A 26,111-nucleotide genomic window follows, 5' to 3' on the forward strand; every position below is an offset into this window, starting at 1 on the left:
ACTCTCATCACCCACTGATGCACAAGCTGGCAGTCATCAGAACCCTAAACCATCAGGCTGAGACCACACCCACAAAGACAGAGGGCAAAAAATTATTCCTTTGAGGACAACAATGTAAACATCTTGGCCAGAGAAGACAAATGGTTTGAAAGAGGAGTAAAAGAATCTATTTGTGTCAAACTGGAACTACCATACTTAAACAGAGGAGGTGGCCTAAGACATTACTTATCTCCCACCCACAATGCAGTTCCCTCCACAGACAGCTTAAAAACCATTCCCAACTGGGCTCACCTAGCCCTAGGATCCCTCATGAAGGCTGGTTAGCTCAATGACCTACAAGTAGCCTTGATGACTCTGAAGCTCAGAGCTCATCTGTCCTAAAAAACTCTGTAAGGACACTCCCACACAGAGTTTAAAAGCCTGCAATCCTCTCCAGTTAGGCAGAACTGAAGAAGTCTCTTGGATGAGAGGTGTCTTCTAGAAACTAAAACACATCCAGTCTCAATACTTGGCTGAAACCATAATCTGAATGACTGAGAACCTTCATCAACATTTTTTAATGACTGACACACCAGGGTTTCAGTGAAGTCAAAATCAATCAAAATTAATTCAAAATCACAAAATTATTCTTACCACCTTTACAGGTGAGTCTAAATGGAAATGTTCTCATCTGGATCAAGCATACAGAACATATTGAACATTTCTTAACAGAGTGGCACGGCTGCTCGTGACGTGAATATAGCGTTTCCACCTTGTTTCAATCACTCCCACAGGGATGACTCTTTAAGTTTTCTTGGCACGCTGTTCATCATGTGCCGTCAGTTCGCTCTTGGTGAGGTTTGAAAGATGCTTGTGTGCTGAACAGTCCCCGTTTGTTTGGAGAGGGATTGTCAGTTTGTTTTTCTCTGTTGTACATTTGTTCTGCTTGTTTAGTGCAATTTAAATGTGTTTAGCTCAGGACATGACATGTGTATAAGATTTAAGTTGGGTATCAGTGTGGCATTCTCCATTCATGCTAAATGTAACTGTCCTCTGTATCTGATAATGTGCGTCATGGTATGCATACAGGATGAGTTTAGGTGTAACCGGCCCTGGCTTTTTATCCTGTCCTATAGTATCTTATGGCCATGTCTGATTTAAATTATATTAAGCTCTGTTCTTGGAACATCCCTGGCCTCCAAAAACCTTCCAAGAGGACGACAGTATTATCATTTTTGAAAAAGGAAGATGTTTCTATTGCGATCCTCCAGAAGACTCACCTGGCGGACAAGGATAATACTAAATTGCAAAGGAGTTGGGTGGGGCAGGTCTTTGCTACATCATATTCTTCTTTCAGTTGGGGCGTAGCTATTCTGATTAGAAAAGAGCTGGCATTTAGGTCTCTTGATTGTGTTAAAGACAGCCTGGGCCAATATGTAATTGTTGAAGGAATACTCGCAGGAAAAGAGGTAACATTTATGAATCTATATTGTCCCCCAGCCTATTCACCTGATTTCCTTTCCAAGGCTTTTGCAGTGTTTATGGAGCGGGTCTCTGGGGACTCTTTTGTGAGAGGAGATTTCAACTGTCGCCTTTAATCCCCTTCTTGACAAACTTCCATCTGACACTGCTCTCCTTCTTAGCAGACAAGGGTGCTCACTAATAAATGTCATGATATTGAATATTCTGATGTGTGGAGGCTGCTTCTACTGCTACGGATTCAGGGTTCATTTTTTGGACCCCACATAAAAGCTATACCAGAATTGATTACATTTTCATCCCCTCCTAAAGGTGTCTCTTGCTTTATCATGTTCCATTGGCAACATTGTGTTATCAGACCATGCCCCCCTTTATTTAGTATATTCTCTCGCAGTGCATTGTCACAGCGCTGAACATTATCTCCTCAAAGATGACAAGTTCATTTCCCACTTTACTTCAGAATTCAAGAAATTACATTTTTTATTCCTTCAACTCACCATCGACAGATAGTCCCTCTGTCCTCTGTAAGACGTGTAAAATATATTCCAGCGGACTGATTGTGTCTTTTGTTGCATCCAAAAGACGTCGGAAGTAGGGCTGAAACGATTCATCGAGTTTCTCGATTAACTTGATTATAAAAATTCCTCGAGGCAAAAACTCTGCCTCGAAGCCTCGTTACATTCCTATGACGCGCACTATACGCGCAGGGATCTGATTGTTCCACACGGACTGTTGTTCAGGAAGCACACCAGCGTTATACACCCTATAAGAGCATGCTAACCATGTAGCAACATATTAATGCAGCACACCCACTTAACGGGAAGAAGCTCGGCTAAACGCTCATGATAATCATTTTCACCTAATCGAAACTCAATTCCGACACCAAGCAACTAAAGGAGCACGTAGAAAAAACACGCTAATGGCGCATGTCAGAAAAATCGGCATTAGCGATTATGCTACTTCATGCTAACGCTACATACAGCATGTCATATGAAAGCTGGGACTCTACAAATTTCAAGGGTATACGTCTCATCACTCTGTGCCCAAAACTCACTAAAACAGCCGCCGAAGAAGAGCAAAAATAAAAATCACTTTATACAGACATGATCATGAATTACGTGCTACACTGGCTGTTTTGTGATTATAAACTCTGTTTGAGTGCATTAAACCGCCTCCACCGGCTAATCCAATGTGTCTGTGTCACTTTGAAATGATTCCTGACAGTTCAGGATAAGTTTCGGTTCCAGGAGGACACGTATAATGTGGAGTAGGTAGGACCCTAGTCTTCCCACACAGTGTATTTGCCTCCTTGTGATTGGCGGATTAGTGTGGTTATCATGGATTTGGGGACTGGACTTATTTATTATTTATTTATTTAATTTATTTATAATTGTTTTATTTACATTTATTTTTTTTATAAATTGTACACATTGTGTACCTGTTTGGCTTGATATTTTATATTCATTCTTTGTTCTCAGGTGGGTAATTTGCAGAAGGTGCAATCCTTTTTTTGTAATGTTGTATGAAGAAAACAAAACTTAAATAGTAAAAAAACAAAACTTAAATAGTAAACTTAAATAGTAAAGGCCAAATGGCCTTTACTATTTAAGTTTGTATTCACAGTTTTACATGTTATACATGTTTTACAGTAAGTTGATTTAACTGTATTGTTGTTTAATTATTGGCACTGGCACTTAATAAATGGGCTTAGTTTTGGAGCCAAATGTTGGAGTTGGAATGAATACCTCTGTTTTTTTGAGAAATGCTTGATCATTTTACAGCCACATCATTTTCGTTATGCATTATTTGTTTTGATTGTTTAAAAACGCAAAAAAAAAAAAAATATATCAGATTATTCGATTAATCGATCGATAAAGTGCTAGATTAATCAATTACAAAAAGAATCGATAGCTGCAGCCCTAGTCGGAAGAATAAACAGCGTGAACTTTTCAAATTTCGACTAGCTAAATTGGAGAAAAATCACATACTAGCCCTTGTCCAGATTTACTTAAGAACTGTTTTCTGCACTTGCTGCATTGACTACTTTTCTGATTCAGGACTCTAAACAGTCCCTTAAATTTGCCAGGCAGAAAGAGTTTGGGGATAAACCTGGAAGATATCTTGCTAATCTTGTCAAGAAGAGGGCAGATTCTCAAAATATAGTTTCCGTTACTGATTCTGGTGGTGTTAGATTGTTTGATACTAGAACCATCCATAAACACTCTGCATCATTGTATTCCAATCTATATAGTTCGGAACAGCCTTAAAATGCCCTGACCCTTATGCATCAGATTTTTGCAGATTTGAGACTCCCCAAAGCTACAAAGGATCAAAAATTACAACTAAATGCCCGAGTTACTAAAGACGAAGCGCTACTTGCTATGAAATCTATGGAATCCGGCAAGGCCCCAGGGCCAGATGGATTTGGATGTGAGTTTCATAAGGAGTTTAGTAATATTCTTTTTGACACTCTGCTGTCTATGCTTAATCATTCATTTGAAAATGGGATCCTACCTCAATCCCTTAGGGAGGCCAACATTTCTCTCATCCTTAAAACAGGAAAATGCCTGTCTGCTATCTTTGGTGTCTCAATACGGATCCACTGAAAACGACTGAAAACGCTGTAGTTCATATTCCAGGCCTATAGGTGGCGCTTGAAATTCACCAAAAACGGAGAAGAAGAGTCGGAGCATGCGCATAAGCTTGCGTGCGGTAAACAGACAGTAGAAGGAGAAACTGAACACAAGAAGAAGAAGACAAAAATGGATAGTGCAAGGAAACCAGAATCGTTTGTGTGGACCGATAATGAGGTCGAACTGCTGCTGCTAACGACTCACACTCAACTACAAGGCGAAGTTGCAAGAAAGGCTCAGTATCTTCTGCGGCACGAACACGAGCATGTAGTCTGCCATTTTTGTTGTTGTTGTTGGTGTTATGAGACGTCACAGGGTTGAGAGGTCGGAGGCAAGAGGTCGAGGACGTCATCGTTTTGGAAAGTCTGCGGATTCGCTGTCCACACGAGAACGGGAAGGCTGCGTTTTCGGATTTTTCCACCCTGAGACCCGTTTTCAAAAAAGTGCATTTTCAGGCACTGTGTTTTTAGGATCCGTGTGGATGGTCGGCCAAAATGATGCAAAACATGTGCGTTTTCGCAAAAGAGCGTTTTCGTGTGGACGGCCTCTTAAACCACTAGGCCACTATCCCTCTTTCCTGGCTAGGCAGGGTTGCTCTTACAAAAATGAACATCCTGCCCAGACTGCTATACCCAGTGCAAATGATCTCTATTTTATTATCCAACAAGGTTATTAAGGTGCTAGAAGGCTGGCTAAGCTCCTTCATCTAGAGCAAAAGGAAGCCCCATCTTAAGATGACAAAACTTCAAATGGCAGTTTGTGATGGAGGGTTAGACGTACCAAATCTTAGATTTTACCAACTGGCATCACACCTGCGGGTGATTGCAAGCTGGCACAACAATGATCCAGCCTCAATTTGGCACGATATTGAATCCTCTCAGTTGCAGTGTCCCTTGTTGAATCTATTGTTTCTGAATCTGTTAAAAACCTCTGCACTAACCCTATTACTCTCAGTACCATCAGAGCCTGAGATCCATTTGCTCTTTAGAAGGCCCGGCTCAGTTATCATCTCTTCTCACTCCCATTCTTGATAACCCGGACCTTCTGCCAGGCTGTGAGGACCAGGGCTTTTAAGTGTGGGGTACCCAAGGACTAAAGAAAATAGGTGATCTATTTACAGGCCAGAATCCATCTTCTATCATTTCAGCAGTTGCAACAGCAATTTGGCTAGTTTAATTAAGGTGACTTCTACAGATATTTACAAATAAGAGATTTTCCGCTTTGTGTGTGGAGAAAGCCCTGTTTCTACAGATTGATAAGAATTGCATTACTGTTTTTTACAGAGCCCTGAACTCCAGTTCTCCTCTTACCTCACAAACCACCAAGCAAGCTTGGGAGAAAGATCTCGGCGTTGCTATTGATGATGCTGATTGGCAGGAAGTCTGGTCTCAGGCTATGAACATTTCTGTGTGTAACCGCACCAAATCCATACAGTTTAGAATTGTACATCGCACACATAACACTTGCTGTCAATAACAAAATAGATGCTAATATTTTCCCGCTTTGCTGGAAATGTAATCCGAGACTGGTAATTATGTTCACTGCCTTTGGTCATGTGTGAAGTTACAAAGGTGTTGGTCTGGTATTGTGAATGAACTGTCTGCTATCTTTGGTGTCTCAATACGGATGGGCCCTATGTGCCTTATACTTGGTCTGCCGGATGGTCAGACCACTGACAGTTAACACAGAAGACTTTTCAATATACTGACTTTTGCTGTTAGAAAGAACAGGGTTTCCCCTACATGTAATTGACTGTGGCGCACCGCCACGGCAAAATAAAAGCCGCCACACCTTAAAAATTCAGGCATAAATAAATCCAGTGTTAGAGAAAGGAAATATTTTACCGTCGTCTTCCACCGCAGTCTTTGACGTTAACTAGCATGTTGGATATTTAGCTTGATAATTAACTAGAGGATTAAAATGGTCACTTAGAGCGGAGTCCTGCACGGGTCTTACTTTGCAAACCCGCCCGAACCCGCCATACTTAAAACCGCATCTGACCCGTTTTCCGACAGTAGCACAAATTACATTCCGCACCCGAGCCGACCCGCTATAAAGTGATACAAAATGGCAATCGTAAAACCCGACCAGCCTCTCCAGGCGTCCGACCCGATCCGCATCTGTGTCTGAAACAGTACATTATTTTTCACCCGTGCAGGATTCTGACTTAGATAACTCCTCTCTTAAAACAAATAATAAAAATAGTATTTCTTTACAATAGTAGATGAATCTTTATTCCAAGCCCATGCAGGGGAGTTCATGATGGCTGTGTGAGAGCATTATAACCAGAGAAAAAAAATGAAATTCCCTAAGTAGCCTATGACATAAGTATAAATATTACAGTATGATGACCCAAACTGTCCCCCCGCCCCCCCAAGGCGCCACAGTCTCAGAAAATACTGGAGGAAACACTGAAGAACATTCTGCTCCTCTGGATCAAGAATGCTGCGCCGACAAAAAAATCATGGCACTACATTGTTATGGACTGCATTCCTAGTGAAAACATCACATGAATGCTTCACTCCAAAATAGATGCTTTCTATAAGGTCTGGGACCCTTACTTGCAGCATATCGGACCCAAGCTCTCAGAAATAGGCACCTGATGACAGGCTTGTACCAATAGCCTACATCTGTTGAGTCTGACTAGATTTGGTGAGAACTGCGGTTATAGTAGGCATTGTGGACTGGACAGTAGTCAAAGGGTGCTCTCAGTCTGGTCCTCTGTCTCATTTTTATCATTCTAGTGCTCATATGGTGCATCATATCTTTTGTGGGTCAGGCTGAGTACGGGCTGTTGATTAGCGCATATCTAAATGGGTTGGGTCGGATGGTTGGCTCTCATAACAGATTGGGTGGGTGCGGGTATTGAAAAAACAAGCCTGCTGAACATTTCCACTCATTTCAGATGTAAAAGACAACAGGGAAAACAAAGGAATTTGACAATTAGGGGTGCACCGATCCGATATTAAGATCGGATATCAGCCCCGATATTGACAAAACAGCTGGATCGGGGATCGGAAAAAATTAACAGATCCATGGGCCGATCCAGTTTTACTTTTTTTCCTCCGACGCAGCACATCCTACGTCATTTGACAGCAGCACGTGTCGAATGCTGGAAGAGCACAAGTTGTTGTTTGACCAACTTTTTATCAGTTTATTCTCAGATTCAGCTGCTATGTTTTATTTGATTTCCTGTTTGCAGGACTTTGCACTTATATATTTTCAACATGTTTACAATGTCCGGTTACTGTTTGATTACTATTGTATGTTCAACCAATACACTGTTTTGTTTCTGCTGCTACATTTTATTCATTTTAATTTAAGAAGTTTGATTACGTTCTGTTAGATTTGAATGCACAATTGTTTTTTTTAATAAGAAAAAAAATAAGAATTCAAATATTTTTTACATGTTTACAATGTTTGGTAACTGTTTGATTATTTTGTCTTAGTTAGAAAGTCTGGTGCCTTTAGTCTCTTCTACATGGTGGAATGAAGGTATAAGGTGGAAGGTATATAGTTTATTATTAATTCAACAATGGTATCGGATGGGTATCGGGTATCGACAGATACACAAAGTCCAGGCATCGGTATCAGGACTGAAAGAGTCAGATCGGTGCATTCCCATGTACAATTGACATCAAATCACATTGTGATGAGTAAATCAAGATGTGACAAGACTTCAAATTAATTTAAGGCTAAAACATCCTTGACAGCCAATCAAAATCTAGAATCCTGCATAACAGAAAAAGATGCAAATGCGTAATGGCCTTGTTACCCCATAAAACAGCCGGTAAAAGTATCTTATAAATTTTGGGGTGAAGATACACATTTGAATGGCAGGGGGTTTAAGATTTTTAGCTGAAGAAACAATATCAATATGAAAAGGTGCACTATGTTATTTTGCAGAACATTTTTTAATCCAAAGAGGGAGATCTTCAGTGACTGATTAAAGAAATTAAATAAACTCTTCACGCAATGTCATAGTGCTTAACTTAGTTTATATTTGCTGGACCCTGCCTCCTTACTAGCTTCAAACTGTGTTCTGGGGACCTTATTTTACTATGAGAACAGCTTGTTTCCAGTTATGGAAAATATAAATATTTTTGAGTTTGTATTACTAGTATTGCAAATATTAAACAGCGGGTGAGGAGAGGACGTATTTTCATCACACATTTTTAGCTAATGTAATTAAGACGACACACTCGCCAGTTAGGGTTTTTTTGGTTTTAAACCAGATTGTCCAGAACTGGAAAGCAAGTTGCATCTGGACTTAACTGGAGGAATTTACCATCTCTGCAAATGTATGGCACCAGCAAAGGACTCCAATACCACCAATTTGCACGAGCATTTGCAAATACACCATCATCCTGAGTACGCTATGCTTACACCAAGAGATGCTTGGTTGTTGTTGCCGTTTATATTATGAGCAGCCTACACAATTGCTGTGTGATTTTTGTGGACCAAAAATGTGTTCTGTTTGAATAAATTTGCCTTCACCTTAAACTCTGACATCCATGGTCTTTAATGTGAAAAGATCATTTCACTCAAACATTACAGCTCAAAGTTTAAGGCTGAATATTTTAATAAATCTCCTTGAGATCTTTCTGAGCTGTATGCTATTTTGCCCGGACAGCTTTAAGGAGTTATTTGTAATTTCCAGCCACCTTCATCAAATGAATCAGGGGCACTACTTCCCCCTTTCTCAAGGTTTAGTTAATATCCTTTTTGCCATTTATCTTATATATTTAATTTGTTTCTATGCAAATTAATTATTGCACTTTGATAAAATTGTAAAGACCGAAATAATTACTACTTTGCATGTATTTATGTACCCATGAAAATCAGCATTGCTCAGCTGCATTCTTTTGTTACACAGTAAATGCTAAATTAAACTTCTGGAGGTATACATTCATACTTGATTCTGAGAACAACTCATTCTATTGGAGCAACAAACACGGGGTCCATGGAAACAGGCATACTAAATAACTGCTGTAACCTATATTTGAGTAAAGCTGGCCCAAAAGCCTTTCCAGAGGGTTTGAATGTATCATTTGAGTTATGCTCAACACAAAATTCCTTTCACGTTGGGCCATTTATTACAAAGAAGGGTTGCACAGATACCATATTTTTCAAACCGAGTGCGAGTATTTTCATTTGTGTACTTGTCGATACAGAGTACTGATACTGATATTTCTACCACAAAAATAACTATTAGGTTACAGATGCACTGAATTGGAGACAGATTTATTTTCTTCTCTACTTGTTACAACAAATGATAGTAAATCAAATAAAAATACATACAAATAATCATAATTTCCTGTTTAAACAAAAAAGCTCCACATTGGCACTGCCTCCCCTTTTAACTAAATGAAACTTGACAAAATATCAATGAAATTTGACAAATTAAACAATGAAACTTATTACACAATTAACTCAGTCAATTTAATATCTCATTTAAACTATTATACAGTCTCTACATTTGAATCAGTGTGATATATCCTGAAGTAGCCTAGTAGTTGTATCAACGTATGCATGTTATCAAGAACTGACTGTCAAATCAAACGAAGAAAGAACATTTCCACGATATTTATTGTCACTTAACATTTAATCATACAGATATACAATACTGTAGATATGTATTATTGTCTTCTCTCTTTAAGGAAAAGAAGGCTTGCATTTAAAAGTAAAATAAGTAAAATAAATAAAAGTAGCACGTGTGTTGCATGCTGGAAGAGCGCAAGTTGTTGTTTGACCAACTTTTTATTAGTTTATTCTCAGATTCAGCTGCTATGTTTTATTTTGATTTCCTGTTTGCAGGACTTTGCACTTAAATATTTTTAACATGTTTACAATGTCCGGTTACTGTTTGATTACTATTGTAGGTTCAACCAATACACTGTTTTGTTTCTGCTGCTACATTTTATTTATTCTAATTTAAGAAGTTGATTACATTCCGTTTTAGATTTGAATGCATAATTGTTTTTTTTAAATTACAAACAAATATTTTTTTTTTTTTTTTACATGTTTACAATGTTTGGTAACTGATTATTTTGTCTTAGTTAGGAAAGTCAGTGCCTTCAGTCTCTTCCACATGGTGGAAGGAAGGTGGAAGGTGGAAGGTATGCAGTTATTATTAATTCAACAACGGTATCAGATGGGTATCGGGTATCGACAGATACACAAAGTCGGTATCAGGACTGAAAAAGTCGGATCAGTACATCCCTAATTCATATCCATTCTAAATACATATTGGGGCATTAGAATTACAGGTTCTAGCACTGATGACAGAAACTCTAAATTTATTAAAATTATTGTTTAAGATGTGTATAATATTAATAACGTTTGTGAAGTCAAAAAACATCGAACTGAATTGGGTATTCATTCCATACTAGGTAAAACATATTCGTACATACATCTCTAAGCATATGTAGAACAAAAGCTGTACGTCAGCTGGACGCTTCATTCATACGAGGTAACAGCTGGACACACTCATCTATGAGATATACCTACACCTGCACAGGCTAAGCCAGCTGTACCCGTCAGGCGACTAGCATTTTATCGATACAACCTCTTATAGGTCCCGTAATTCTTACCTCAGGTCTCGGTAAAATGTTGCTTTTGTCTTTGAAGAGAGTTGAGAGGTTAGCTCATTTAGGCAGCGTCAGTGCCTTGTATATTGCAAAGACGGTCCTAAACAGGAACACAGGACATGTAGTGGAAATGGAAAAAAGAATACCGGCGGATACCGAGACTGTTAGCAGAAACAGCTGGGTGTTTAGTCATTACATTCTCCGAGATACCGCCGGGGCTTTTTGGTGTCGTTCACAAGCTAGCTTAGCGGTGAGGAAAGCAAGCTGCCTGGATTCCGTCTCAGCTCTGTTGTGACCAGTCTCTCCACTAGTCTCCACCTACCGCGATCCAAATCCCGCGCTCAAATCTCGCGATAACGCTCGAGCTCGCCATCACATGAGCTCTCAATCTCTTTTTTTTAATATATATAAACAGCTAAATCTGATTAGTTTAAGCCAGTTAAGGTCGGCTGTGCCCAGGGGTAGAGCCATAGTCTTGTTATGGGAAGATCGCTGGTTCCATTCCCCTGGACTGCATGTCGAGGTGTCCTTGGGCAAGATACTGAACCCCAAACTGCTCCTGATGTGCTGGTTGGCACCTTGCATGGCAGCCACCCCCCCATCAGTGTATGAATTGCTGTAAGTCGCTTTTGACCAAAGCGTCTGATAAATGCCCTAAAATGTAAAGCAATTATACATGCAGGCAAAATTGATCCTGTTAGTGATGTGATAATAAGCCGATATAAGAATTATAAGTCGATAAAACAACAATAGGCCTATTAATTGTACAAAGTGAAGTAAGTGTTTTAAGAGCTGATCACCATAAGCTTTATTTGCAGTAGACATTTTTGAACTGTTATAGTTATTCAGCAATCATAACATCAGGTTCATGAAACGGAGGCAGTTATATGCAATCCAAAAACATATACGTAAATTACAAGTTAATTAATAAATAATTAGGATTTAAAGGATCATGGGCCTTCTTTGCAGTAGCCTTTTTTTATCACTTTTTTTGACAGCCTGCACTATACTACAACCCTGAAACTCACACAGCTAAATATAATGCAGCCACCATTCTGTTTATTTGGTATGCCTATATTTTTCGATCTTTGACATGTCTTCCATGAAAAAGTGCTGTGCTGTGTTTGTTGAACTACACTGGGACGCAGAAGATAAAATTAGTCACAGATGAAGTATATCCACACATGGATGACCTTCATTAATGCTTCTGGTGTGGTGAATGTAAATATTAGGAATACATCTGTAATTGAATAATAAAAGTGCAAGGGGAAATTAATTAAGAAAATAAACAGGACTGTATATCCATGCTGCAATGTAATAGTTATGATCAAAATTGTGCTATGATTTGGGTCATGTTAGCTTTACGGGAAGAATTGTGACACTTGGTGCAAAAGGTGCAAAATAAATGCATTAACCACAGGATGAAACAAGTGATGTGGCAATATGATAGAGATAGAGAGCTAACAACAGACACAGAGAAAATAAACATCTATTTTAGATTTCCTCCATCAAACAAATTTCTCACCAGACAAGCAACTACATTCATGTTTTGTGAGCAGTGTTCTGTATCAGTACAGTGTGGTAGCATATCAAATGCAAAACAACACCCCCATCTTGAGTTTAAAAAAAGAAAAGCAAGCACCACTGCTTGTATTGTAGTTTTTTGTTGTTGTCACTAGATCTAGTTGAAATGTCAGTGTACATGAATACAAAAGACATGTCTTGTATAATCAAATTAACAAATTCCATGTAGAGGAATGACAACTTGAAGGATAAATATAACATCAAGTGTGCTAATAGGAGACTGGTTCACAACACACCTCCAGAGCAGCATTAGTACTCTGTGTTTCAGACTCTGCAACTCTACTGAAGTCTGCTTAAAGGATGAACAAGGTTCTTTCAAATGTTATACTTAGTTACTCCTTTGATTTTAAATCCAGGTCAACTACACTTGTCCACAATAGGATGTCAGTTACTTAATTGTATCATTCAATCAGTGTGATGTTTGTGTGGACATATGTTCCACCACTCATTCACCCAGTTTCATTCATGGTGGTGCAACATGGCAGATATTGTGGAGGAGAAAGCCTTCCAGGCCTCCAGTGCCTAGCTTTGAGCGAATTTGTGGCCAAACCATGTCATTAAAACATCATGTGATGCACAAGGGTTGAAAAATGTATTTCCCCATGAAATTGCATTGTGAAGAAGCAGGTTTAAATGCTGAATACATTTTTTGAGCATCACAGCCTCCCTGAAAAGACTGCCTCACCATCAGAATTTGATGCATTTAGTCCAACAGCATTTGGAAAGTCAAGAAGGGTCATACGATTAAATAAATGTATCCCCATTCAAGTTAGCAGAGGGCTAACTTCAAGTTAGCAGAGAAGCCATGTGGAACATTGGGGTCATTTTACACCCAGTAAGTCAAATATTTTTAGATTTTTTGCACCACTGAGCCCATTTCATTACATTAATAAAGCTCCTTAGCCACTGTGTTCCCATGTTCCCTGTTTAAATCCATGACCTGCTCCATATAAAGCTCATTCTTAACTTATGAAAACACAACAATTCTTAGTGTCAAGTGTGATTTCAGGTGATAACATATTTATGAATATTACATTATATTTCTGCCTATAGACTGAATATATATACTTTATATATGTACTAATACTATTTTTTTTTTTACACATTACAGTTACGGCTGATAACACAGAAATAAACAAGTATAACGATTTCGCATACATCCACAATGCAAATCAACTGCCAGTTTTCTAACTGGACACTAGTACATTTGTATTACAGTAATCATGGCTGCATTCGTGTGTGAGAGTTTATCAATTCTAGCATTGTGGATGCTGCTCATGGCCATAGCTGCTGGGACACTAGCCATAGTTACATTACTACTGTCGTAGTTACACCTGTGATATTGAAAAAGTCCCCTCTGTATATCTCAAAATATTCCCCAGTAAGTAAATGTACCTTGGGAAATATCTATTTTGACATATGTCTTTTAAAACAATCTTTGGATTTCCTTAAAAAAATATGTTATATCTCTCTTACATGTTGGCAATATGGTTACAATACCCCTCCTGTACCCTTGCTGTTGTGCATAGTACTTTAACTGACCAGGAAAACACACCCTTGTTATTGATCTTCTAATTCATGTTCATTACTGTGAATACAGTACAAAACATTAGGGTCAAGGTCAAAGAAATTGTTAAGTTGATACTTCATTATGTCATGCAAAACCCGAAAGAGCACAAGCTGCTGCCAAGAGAAAATAGTCCTTTGTGAGTGCAACAGAAACAGGAATACACCCTCAGGGAACACGTCCAACTTCCAAACCAGACGCTCTTCTTTACATGGAAGCAAGATGCAATGCGTCCAAACTTAGACCACATTTTCATTTTAAGTCACATCCAGTCAGTGAAGGAACACACTGAGTACCCAGTCAAGTACCCAGAGGGCCAAACCAGTGTTTGTCTGATCCGTCACCAGATGTCACTGTACGGCGTTTGTTGGGAGAACCAAGCAGCATTGACAGGCGATGGACCCGCACACAAAAACATACACTGTGCAAATGCTGTAGAATGAAACAGATATTTAAGAATGATCATCGCATCACGTGTTGTCGGATGTGTTTTTAAAATATAGGCTATCTGAGCGACACATCAAACATATTTATAACTATCCCCGTCTTTAAGGCAAAACTACCATACCTTTAACAATGTGGCACTCACTGAGCCGAATATTATTTATCGTTGTGTAAAAAGACGAATGCTAAAAATCAAATGACTTTGTTTGACGTCAGAGTAAAATACGGTTGGTCATGCTCTTATGCTGCCTTCCCTGCTCCTCGTAGGGACCTGACTCTGAGCTTCTAAATTGTGTAAAATATATACAACTGGCACCTCAGGTAAGCGCTTTTTAGTCGGACAATAACAACAAAAAAACAACTTTTCGTTTTCGTTTTCAAAAAAATAGCTTTGGATCTGAAAAAAAACCCCCAAGTTAGTCGTAAATCAGATTTAATGGGAAAAGTTTGGCTGTGTATAGTTTGACTCCATTCATCTATTAAATATGTATAAAACAGATATTTTGAACAGTGGACATATTTTGTAACACACTGTAACGTTGTATTGTAATGCTGATAAATTCTGAAAATCTCGATACTTTTTGCAGCACGTGAAAGCAGCATCACAGCCCCACCGCCTCTGCTAGGAGGATACAACAATTCCGAGTAGGGCTGCCCTTGCCAACGATACAATGCTTCGTTTAACGGATAAACCCCGGCCATAGGCACCGTCCAAGTGCCGCGGTCTCTTCGAAAAGGCGGTACCCTCCTCGTCTACTCTGATAATTTACGACAAGCTTCAGTAGAGAGCACCTAATACACCCGGTAAGGACGGGACTCGAGGCTTTATGTTCAACGTTACCTAAGAGAAGCTGGAGAGGTGAGCTGAGCAAGCCGTAGTAACTTTAGCATGCTACATGCTAGCTTCGGCTAGCAGTGTGATACAGCAGCACCTGTGTACCTGGAAGACCAACGCTCACTTATAAATGTGTTTGGGTAGAAAGTGGTGAGTGGATGGGTTTGTGAATTAGGGGGTGACACCCTAACGTTGAAATAAAAATGCAGTGAACGTTAGTCAGCCAGTCAACTAACGTTGATCAATCAATGAACAACGAGCTAGCCGCTGGCAACGATGGGCTAACGTTAACGTAGTTGTTTGTGCTACCGCTGGGCCCGTAATGCAGCTGACTCCTGGACTAGTCTGTCAGTCGCAGCTGTGGTAGCAGAACAGCTGACTGTACCTGCGACTATTGGAAGCCTTTAACGATAGTTTTAGGGGAGTTTTACACACATCATTGTAGCAGCACGAGGCAGCACATCGGGATAAAATTGGCTATCGTTAGTGCAGTAGCTACCCTGCCAAAACAAGCCCGACGACGCCTCTGAAGGTTCAGCAATCAAGATCTAACATTAAATATGAAGATTTTATCCTAGTAGACACATTTATTTGGGCTCTATATGTTCAATTCGCGTAATGGGACTTACTAATTTATACTCACATTATTCTGATTAGCGCTGCTCTCTGAGTACGGGAGGGGGCAGGTACGCATTGTTAGACATTGTATTATTGTCTGACAGATATTGCATTGAGGATAACGTAGGGAATGAATTACATTTGATTTGCACTTGTGTATGTCTCATTCAGTTGAATTTGTAATCAGTGTTCAGTGAAACTGTAGTAATAATGTGTGTCTTATATCATTTAGGAGGTAGGAGCTATGGGTTTCCTCTTTGGCCTTCGATGAGCTGAACTAAGCTGGAACCACAGGACTCAGCCAACCTGCCACTGCCCACCGTGGGTGCTCCCCTCACCCCATCACCCTCTTCAGCTATGGCAGGCTTCAAGCGGGGTTATGATGGCAAGATCGCTGGCCTGTATGACCTGGACAAGACGCTGGGCCGTGGCCACTTCGCTGTTGTCAAGTTGGCACGCCATGTCTTCACCGGGGAGAAAGTTGCAGTGAAGGTGATCGACAAGACTAAACTGGACACTGTGGCCACAGGCCACCTCTTCCAGGAAGTCCGCTGCATGAAGCTGGTCCAGCACCCCAACATTGTCCGCCTATATGAAGTGATAGATACTCAGACCAAGCTTTACCTCATCTTGGAGCTAGGTGATGGAGGGGATATGTTTGACTACATCATGAAACATGAGGAAGGTCTGAATGAAGACCTGGCTAAGAAGTATTTTGCCCAGATTGTCCATGCTATCTCCTACTGCCATCGTCTGCATGTGGTGCACAGAGACCTCAAGCCAGAGAATGTGGTGTTCTTCGAGAAACAAGGGCTGGTCAAGCTCACTGACTTTGGTTTCAGTAACAAATTTCAGCCAGGGAAAAAGCTGACAACCAGTTGTGGATCTCTGGCATACTCTGCACCGGAAATACTGCTTGGAGATGAGTATGATGCTCCAGCCGTAGGTATGCAAAACATGTAGGCTGATAAGTGATGGTAAAGTAATGAAATGACTCACTGTTAATTAGAAAATGACAGAGGCTCAGTTCAGTACTAGCAGACAGGATGTGAGCAGGATTTTGCATCAGTCCATTCATAGCCCATTTCACATTTGAAGTCTGGACAATATCCAGAGCTTCAGATCAGGATATTGTCGACAGTTGCTTGTTAACAGACACAGCACACAACAGGAGATTTTCCATGTTAGACATGTTCACACATGTTGAAAATACTGTGTATGGTTTGGCCAGGAAATGGTGCCTGGGTAGAATGCTACAGATGGCTCTGTAATGATGACTGGTTTTGGTTTTGCCTTGATATCTTTACTACATGTTTTGGGCATATCTGCAATATCAATGAAAGAATGAAAGTAATATACATGCAAGCAGAGAAAAGTACAAAGCAGTTACACTCACTCATGTGCACAAGGATCCCACCGTAGAAAGATAGCTGCAGCATTTCGGATCTGTTCCCGGCAGCAGCATGAACGTGCCCTATAGAAGCGAGGGAGACTGAGCTGGACAGATGTTTTGCCCTATTCACACATTCTCGGATTTAGGACTAGGGCACAGGCAGGGTAAAGTCAGGGGCTTATGCAGACAGTTCACGTATACAGCTCCTCCGGGTAAACTCTGGATAAATCCAGACTGTGCGTGTCTGAAAGGGGCTCATAAAGCTGGTGCTTTTGCACAGGCACCATTAGCATCTTATTTAGAATTTAAAATCCATTGATTCATTTGAAATGGATGGACCAGGGCTATGGCACCAATTCAGAGTCCAGTTCACACTGCAAAGAGCACAGTCTTCTGGCATGAAACTACACAGGATGTTATCAAATCTTAGGCACAGTCGTGTAATGAGGTTGGCAATGTGGCTATCACCTTATAGTTTTTGTCACACCACTGGCTGTTGGTGTGCTTGCAGAGCCTGAATACATGTTCATCGTGGCCTGTTTAGGTAGCCTCTAGTCAGAACGGCCATCAATCATGTGCCAGGGCCCTGTGGAACAGAGTATGCAGAGTTGGATTTCAATATCAAGCTGTGTGTCCAATAGCAGTATGCTGCTAACAGTGCTTTACGCTGATCGTTTTGCAGGTTGCTATAGCCCATGTGCTACAAGGTAAGTTCTACTAATAGTGATGTCTGTGGATGTCCCATTGCACTAAATTCACTGGCTCCTTGATTTTCTATGAGGGCTGACAGAGTACAGACATAGATTGTGTGTCTTTCTATGACTGATATATATTTCACATCAAGTTTTTTAAGTGATGACAAACCTGCTCTTCAATTGGATAATGGAATGTGCCCAGTTAAGCTAGTATTTCGACTTGATGTGGTTGGTCATGTGGTGCTAATCCTGAAGAAGTCTGAAATTGGTCTCATGATTGTTTATGCGTGTAGGAAATGCTGTCAAAGGCTATTATTAGGTATTATGTGCTACCCCTATTTTTGTCATGGTTCTCACAAAATGCAGGCGTGGCAATGAGGATGTGGGGACTTTCTAATTGAACTTTAAACAGAAACCCACATATACCTACTTCTCCTAAGAACTTTGATATGTTGTTATTTTATCTGGACAGTGAAAGAAGTAGTACGTTCGACTGCAGTATTGCACTGTGCTGTAGGGGTGGGCAGATCGATCCAAATATCGATAGTATCGATACCAAAGTGGGTATTGGTATCGGATCAATACTAACGTGATGAGATCGATATTTTTGTTGTAGTTTCTCTTCTGTAAATTCAGCAAATCACACATATTTCTTCACAGAGTTTGTGTGACCACATCGTCTCTCTCAGTCCTTAAGCGCAGCGCTCCTCTTTACCTCTCTCACTCCGCTCACTCAGGTTCACTGTAACTGTAACACAAAAAAAAAAAAATATATATATATATATATATATATATATATATATATATATATATATATATATATATATATATATATATATATATTAATTATATATAACCCTTTTGTGTATCTGTTGAAGGAACATTAGTATTCCTATTTAGGCTACATGCAGATAGGTTATAGATTTAATTATGTTAAATATAATTTCCTTATTTGGCTAAAATCTTTGTCCTGTGTTTATCGTTATTATAATCATGGTCAACTATTTAAAGGCTAAAGTACAAAATCATTCATTGATCAGAAATTTTCAAGTAAAAAGTATCAGTATCGGTATCGGCAATACTGGCCCTGTATTTACTTTGTATCGGATCGATACCAAAATTTGCAGTATCGCCCACCCCTACTGTGCTGCTAAAGCAGTTGGTTGTAATAATTCATAGCTGTTCCTTGTATTGGAGCTAGGTGATAAAGAGAATATGTCTGATGCGAGATTGTGCCTGTTGGGTCTAGCTGCTGTTGGCTCCATGCTGTGCACAGGGACCTGAGGGTCAGTTCATGTTGGGTTCTTACAGAAGCCAAAAATGGTAAAGCGTGCTGACCTGTAATGAGCTGTGATATGCTATGGAAGACTGGAAGGACACAAAATAGTTGTCCAGGTTACGATAAAATTCCGTAAGTTCTGGCTAGGGATGCACCAATCCAACTTTTTCAGTCCCGATACCGATGCCTGAGCTTATCTGTCGATACCCGATACAATCCGATTTCGTTGTTGAATTAATAACTGTATACCTTCCACCTTATACCTACCTTCCACCATGTAGAAGAGACTAAAGGCATCAGACTTTCCTAACTAAGACAACAATCAAAGTTACCAAACATTGTAAACATGTAAAAAATATTTGAATTCTTATTTTTTTGTTATTAAAACAAAAAAATTGTGCATTAAAATGTAAAACAGAATGTTATCAAACTTCTTAAATTAAAATGAATAAAATGTAGGCGCAGAAACAAAACAGTGTATTGGTTGAACATACAATAGTAATCAAACAGTTACCAAACATAGTAAACATGTTAAAAATATATAAGTGCAAAGTCCTGCAAACAGGAAATCAAAATAAAACATAGCAGCTGAATCTGAGAATAAACTAATAAAAAGTTGGTCAAACAACAACTTGTGCTCTTCCAGCATGTGACACAAAAAACTGGATTGGCCCGTGGATCTGTTAACCAGCTATTTTGTAAATATCAGGGCCGATATCCAATAGTAATATCGGAAAGTACATCACATACAGATAGAGAAATGCACAGTTTTCGACAGCCTACCTCGTAGTTCCTCATCTACCTCAGGTATGTAATAGGGGTGTCAACGTTTACAATTTTTTCTACACGTGTACCCGGTTACCCCGTGCTGTTGTTGTAAGCCAACTTTGCCTGACATAGCCTATACTCAACTTGATTTCCACTGGCAGTTTGTACAAAAAACACACAGTGCTCCGCTTGTTGACCGCCGCCATCGCGTCCCCCAGTCAACTTTAAGTGACGTGACGCGACACTGGCTGTGGCTGCGGGATTTTTTTTTTCTCCAACATTGTGCCCCATTCATCTATTATGTATGCGGATAACTGCACTAGTGGGAACATTTAAGTGTATAGTTAGTTAATGTTATTATCTGAAGCTTTCAGGCAACATTATCTTACTTTCACTTTTAAAAATTGCGTGCTACCGTTGGAAAACGGGTCGGATGCGGTGACCCGTGCAGGACTCTGCTCTAAGTGAACATTTTAATCCTCTTGCCAATTATCAAGCTAAATATCCAACATGCTAGTTAACGTCAAAGACTGCGGTGGAAGACGACGGTAAAATATTTCCACTGGATTTATTTATGCCTGAATTTTTAAGGTGTGGCGGCTTTTATTTTGCCGTGACGGTGCGCTACAGTCAATTACATGTAGGGGAAACCCTGAATACTATATATTGATGAGAAATTAACGAGGAGGAGGAGGAGGGGAAAAAAAGACGTGTAAACGGTTATTGATTTTTCTAAACGGTTATGACTTGTTATCCGTGTACCCGTTTACACGTGTAGACGTTGACACCCCTAGTATGTAATGCTAGCAAGAGCCCACACAGAGTTTATACAATTTGATACAACATGGGTTGATAGCCATTACATTAGTCAGCTGAATGTTTAGCTATGGGGTCATGAATTCTGTCTGTGAATTGTGGAAGCATCATCCTAACATAGGTTCAAGTCATAATATGAGCTTTGTTGTGGTCTTTTTGATAAGTAACCCTAACCAATGTTAGTGTGGAAATGGATAAATAAGATAATAGCTCAAACAATTGCTGACATTAAATGAATCGCGCCCCACTATATGAAAATGTAAGACTACACCGACATCATTAGAACTAATCAGTAAGTATTTTCCACAAAGAAATATATAATGTTTGAAAAAAAATCCCAAATGTGTTCTAGACTGTTTTTGATAATGTTTGTACACTTTCTCTGATAGAGAAAGAAGAATAAGAAGTTGCAATGCAAAAGAAAATGCAAAATGTAGCGTTTTTTAAGGGAGTCCGGTGAAGAAGTAACCAGCTTTTACAGTGATGCCACAAAGAAACTGACACTTTTTACAAAGAAAGAAACAGCTTAATGCTATATAGAAAGGGTACTCAAATACAAATCGTAAAGGACCACAATTGTCCATGTATTGAGGTCGGTCAGGCCTCATGCAGTAATACTGTACTATTCAAAACAAAATGTCCTTTTCATTTAAAACAACAAAAATACAAACTAAAATAAAATGTCATTTCCATTTTGACATAAGTTAAAATACGTAGTTGAATATTTCCTCTTTTTGTTTGCCATCAAACATTGTGTCCATCATTTATGTCATGCATTATTTTATTATTTCTACATCTGAGAACGGCTTCTTGTGCTTACCCAAAATCCACACCACTCTAAGTGAGCACTGCTTTTTGTTGTTGTGTCATAGATGTGACAAGAATCCTGCTTGCAGCTTGATATGACAATTTCAGTGCATTTATTTTTGTTGTTCTTAGCTCTGAATTTTGAGAAAAGGCCTCCTTAAAATTCCTATGCTTCGTCTCATAATGCCGTTTCAAATTGTCAATCTTCATCACAGCTATAGTCTCCTGGCAAAAACTAAAAAAAATCTTAATGATACCCATGCCTAGTGTTGAGGGCTGACATGTATCAGCATTTCTTTTAACCACGTCCAATCTTTCCATCACTGCTCTGTTTGATAATATTTGGCTGACTGCAGAGCTTCTGAAAAAGGCCAAAGCAGGAAAGCATGTTGTGTTACTTAAGTCATTAACTGTGGTGAATTTCTATGGCCCTTGACAGGCCAGGCTGTGGTCATTTGTTGGCCAATGTTGGGGACGTCTGTGAGTGTCTGGCCCTAGTTTTTGCTGTGTGTCCCACACCATTGGCATCAGCAGCGCTTGGCTAAGGCTCTTTGGCTGACTGAGTATTTTGAATCGACGGCAGAGCCCGCCAGGGAAAGAAATCACTCTGATTGGCTGTTCAGCTAAGTCAGAAATGGAGGTGAGAAAAGCAAACAAATAACTAACGTCAAGGAGACACACAGAGAACGCTCTTCTCATTTGCCGTTGGCAACTTTTTATCAGACATATTCTTAATTGAGATAGCAATATTATGTCTAAGGCACCGATACACACATTTGTGACAACCACAGCTGGTTTAGACTATATTTAACACTTGTGAACTTGCCCAACACGTTTGTGTTTGTCGAAGTAGTTTTGAATAAAAAGTTTATCCTTTTGCTTCACTTACTGTTGTTGAGGTCAGACAAGAGGCATCAGGTATCTTGTTCCATTCTCCACAGTATTGAACTGTTTCCATGCAACTACTGATGCTGCAGAGGCTGTGAATGATCAGACTTTTGGATATCCAGAGCATGTAGTCCAAAGTGTACCCCATGACCTGTGTCTTGGGGTGTTTAATATGCCCTTTTCCTGTACCACTATCTGCACTTGCTGTTGGCCTCCCTGCACTCAGAATTATCAATAGTCATAATCGATATGCAGCTCACTATACTTGTGCTGAGCAGGGCTGTTTTAGTGGGCCTAACATCTGTGTTCTCTAGCAGTTGTGCATGATGTAAAGCACTTAAAGGGACTGATAGTAATTGTATAGGCCCTACTTTTGGCAGTACTATATAGTCAAAGCCCTCTGCAGTTGTTGTGTTGAGAGTACTCGGCCACTGTTGATGGACACTTTTTGGTGGTGCCATGTTTTTGTTCTGTTGTGCTCTTTGCAGTTTGGTCAAGTGCTGCAGTGGCTGTGGTGAGGCTTGTGGTCAAAGCCATTAGCTTTGTATGTTTGTTCCTGCCCTGGCCACATAAATGCTTACATTTTGTTTAAGGGGCCGTCCAGACGAGAACGCTCTTTTGCGAAAACGCACATGTATTGCATCGTTTTGGCCGACCGTCCACACGGATCCTGAAAACGCAGCGCCTGAAAACGCACTTTTTTGAAAACGCAGCTCCCCCGTTTTCGTGTGGACAGCGAATCCGCATACTTTCCAAAACGATGACGCCATCGCCCCATCCCGCTGAACCCCGCGACGTCTCATAACAACAACAACAACAACAACAACAATGGCGAACTACATGCTTGTGTTCGTGCCGCAGAAGATATTGAGCCTTTTTTGCAACTTACTCGCCTTGTAGTTGAGTGTGAGTTGCAGAAGCAGTACGGACGATTCTGGTTTCCTTGCACTAGCCATTTTCATCTTCCTCTTGTTGTGTTCGGTTTCTCCGTCTACTGTCTGTCTGTTTACAGTGCGCAAGCTGTATGCGCATGCTCCGTGTCTTCTTCTTCGTTTTTGGTGAATTTCAAGCTCGACCTATAGGCCTGGAATATGAACTACAGCGTTTTCGGCCGTTTTCTGTGGATCCGTATTGATGCAAATGTTCTTGAAACGATGCCAAGAAAGACGGAGGGAAAAAAGATAGTTTTCATCCATGTGGACGGCCCCCAAATGTCTTTCTTGGTGCAGAAACAGAATTGTATATTTGGGTATGTTTGAATGATAAGAAGTTAAGTAAGATGAGTACCATAACACATTGAAAAGAACATTTGTTGTCTTTCCATTTCATCCTCCTATACATGACAGTGAAAGCAGGATAAAGTGCAATACAATCAATTACAATTGGTAGTTTCATTACAAAGGTAATGTCTTACCTTCATGTACTATCTGACAGTGAAGCCAGATGAACACTTGTTTTTAGAGGCTAAAAATGCTCTGCTTTAGGCACTCTTTGGTTAATGGAAAGCTCTAGAATTTCAAAATCCTTCCTGTGTACAAGTAGCCACCAATGACCTATATCAACCCATGTGTGCTCTGCAGAGCCCTTTGGCAGGACCTGTTGCCTGCCCCGTGAGCAGACGTCATCACAAGTGTGTCTCTAGAGAACAGCTAGAGAGGCTCTTAATTGCAGTCCTGGTTACTGTTGCCTGCTACCAGTAGATGAGAAGAACAGTTAATCCATGCTATTGTTTGGACTGGGCCAGAAGAGAATGAGAGGGAGGTAGGATGCAGCGATTACACATTCCCGTATTGACACAGACTGGCCTGCTTTGATTAGAACTCATTCATCTGGTTCCTTCCACTGGGTCAAAGACCAGCTTCCTCATTATGTGGACCATTTTCCTCCCCAAACCAAATGTTTGTCATGGTTTATACTAGTTGGGCACCAGTAAAGTATATATAATTACTAGGGCTGTCAAAGTTAACACGTTAATAACTCGTTAACGCAACATCCTCTTAACGCCGTACATTTTTTTAAACGCGCGATTAACACTCTGTATTTAAAAAAAAGAAACGTGCATTGTTTGATTTACGGCTGCGGTGGCACCTGTAGTCTTGATCCAGAGGGTGGCAGAAGAATAAGAAAGGGAATCAGAAGAAGAAGAAGCAGGGTTGGCGTTCGGGAAAAACACGGTGGACTGAAAAGCGAAAGTGAAAGTAAATGGAGAAAGGATTTATGAACGGCAAATTCACTTTCAAAACACTGCCAGATGGTTCGGTCCATAGGACAAAAGTTATCTGCACTTACTGTCGATATGAAATGAGTTACCACTGAAGAACGTCGAGAGGTCAAATATCATTTGCAAGCCAAACAAACATGGCAGATGCAGAGAGCCCACCGCCCCCCCTCCCCTCGCCAAAAGCAGACATCACCATGTTTTGATCCCATTTAGTGTGAGGGGATATTTTTTGAGCCTTTCATTTTCCTGCATGATTTGAAGTGTTGAATACAAATTTTCATAAAGAAAGCATATTTGCCCTTTCTTATGTTGTTAAAAGTATTAAGAACATAAAAAAAATACATTAAGGTACATTTGGAACAGAAAAAAAAAATTGCGATTAATTTGCGATAAATCGTGAGTTAAAGGTGGAATATGGAATATGAGCTGAATGCCGCTATCTAGTGTCTCAAGATCGTAGTCGCGACAACAAAAAGGTAATTCCAGCGGTCGGGTTGCCAGGTTTGGACAGGGCAGGAGGATTGAGCCGCCTCCGTTTCCTCCGTTTACTGGGTGTGAAGGTCGATGGGTCACGATCAGTATTCTCATATCTAGGATCAACGTGATATAATGAAAATAAGTATAGCAGAGGAGTCTGACCGACAGGTAACGTTAGCTAAGTCAGCAAGCGATTTAGCTTACCGATCCAGGAGAAAGTTCGCCATTTCCGCGTGTGGTTTGATGCCGTGGAAATCCTTTACCTTAGTCCATCGAGCGTATGCTTCACCGATATTTACTCTGGTTTTTGCTCTTCTCCGGTCATTCAGCTGCTGGGACAGATAACGCACCCTTCGCTGGGGCTCTGAAGAGCTTGCAGACTCCGCCATTTTACCCAGTGTCAGCCTAGCTGTGCCGAGCTTTGCCGAGCATCGCCGAGGTTGCGAAATTGGGAACCCGCAATGCCGGCCGCTATTTGGCTGGGACGATGTAAACAGGAAGTCATTGTTGAACCCGTCAAAATTTCTTAAATTATTTATTTCAGACTAAATATAATTTTTCAAGGAAATGCATTACTTTTAATCTGCGCCCCTCTAAATGCCCCGTAGATGTATTATTTTTGAAAAAATATAGCTTTTAATAAGCATATTACATATTCAACCTTTAACTATGGACAAAAAGCGATTCATCGCGATTAAAAAAATTAATCGTTTGACAGCCCTAATAATTACTCTATTGGGTCTTAAATCTTTTGAATCTGAAGATTCAATGGAATGAGTCTTAATGAGAGAAAAAAGCAGAAGAACTTCAGTGTAGGGCTGCACGATATTGGAAAAAACTGACTAGACAAGCTAGCTCTCGGTGCAGAGCGAATAGACTCATAACAGGCTATTGTAAGGCTCATGGCTCATGACAGGCTGTAACATGAACATGTACGTTATGAACAGAAAAACGAAAATGCTTGAATACGTTTCTGTCTGCAAAATTCAAGTTTCCGTCGCTGCCAGTGAGGGAGTAAGCGCACGCTCGACGAATCGA

At 40.1% G+C, this 26,111-nt stretch overlaps 2 protein-coding genes across 4 annotated transcripts in view; one reads left to right on the forward strand and one right to left on the reverse strand.

The window, feature by feature from the left end:
* The window catches only part of pomgnt2 (protein O-linked mannose N-acetylglucosaminyltransferase 2 (beta 1,4-)), a 46,094-nt gene extending 35,108 nt beyond the window's left edge, over nucleotides 1-10,986 (reverse strand). Inside the window, exon 1 of the mRNA XM_030394384.1 lies at nucleotides 10,685-10,986. The gene's annotated coding sequence lies outside the window, so the exon portion shown is untranslated. The remainder of the gene's footprint in view (nucleotides 1-10,684) is intronic.
* Nucleotides 10,987-14,863: 3,877 nt separating this feature from the next.
* snrka (SNF related kinase a) overlaps nucleotides 14,864-26,111 on the forward strand; it is a 65,643-nt gene continuing 54,395 nt past the window's right edge. The window contains exons 1-2 of one of the 3 annotated variants that reach the window (XM_030395024.1): nucleotides 14,864-15,135; nucleotides 15,962-16,675. In XM_030395024.1, coding sequence (XP_030250884.1) covers nucleotides 16,087-16,675 — 589 coding nt within the window. In that variant the 5' untranslated portion in view covers nucleotides 14,864-15,135; nucleotides 15,962-16,086. Of the gene's footprint in view, nucleotides 15,136-15,167; nucleotides 15,262-15,961; nucleotides 16,676-26,111 lie in introns of those variants that run through there. The other 2 variants (XM_030395025.1, XM_030395026.1) reach the window with 2 other exon arrangements.

Source organism: Sparus aurata, chromosome 17, assembly GCF_900880675.1.
Source record: "Sparus aurata chromosome 17, fSpaAur1.1, whole genome shotgun sequence".
Classification (NCBI taxonomy): Eukaryota; Metazoa; Chordata; class Actinopteri; order Spariformes; family Sparidae; genus Sparus; species Sparus aurata.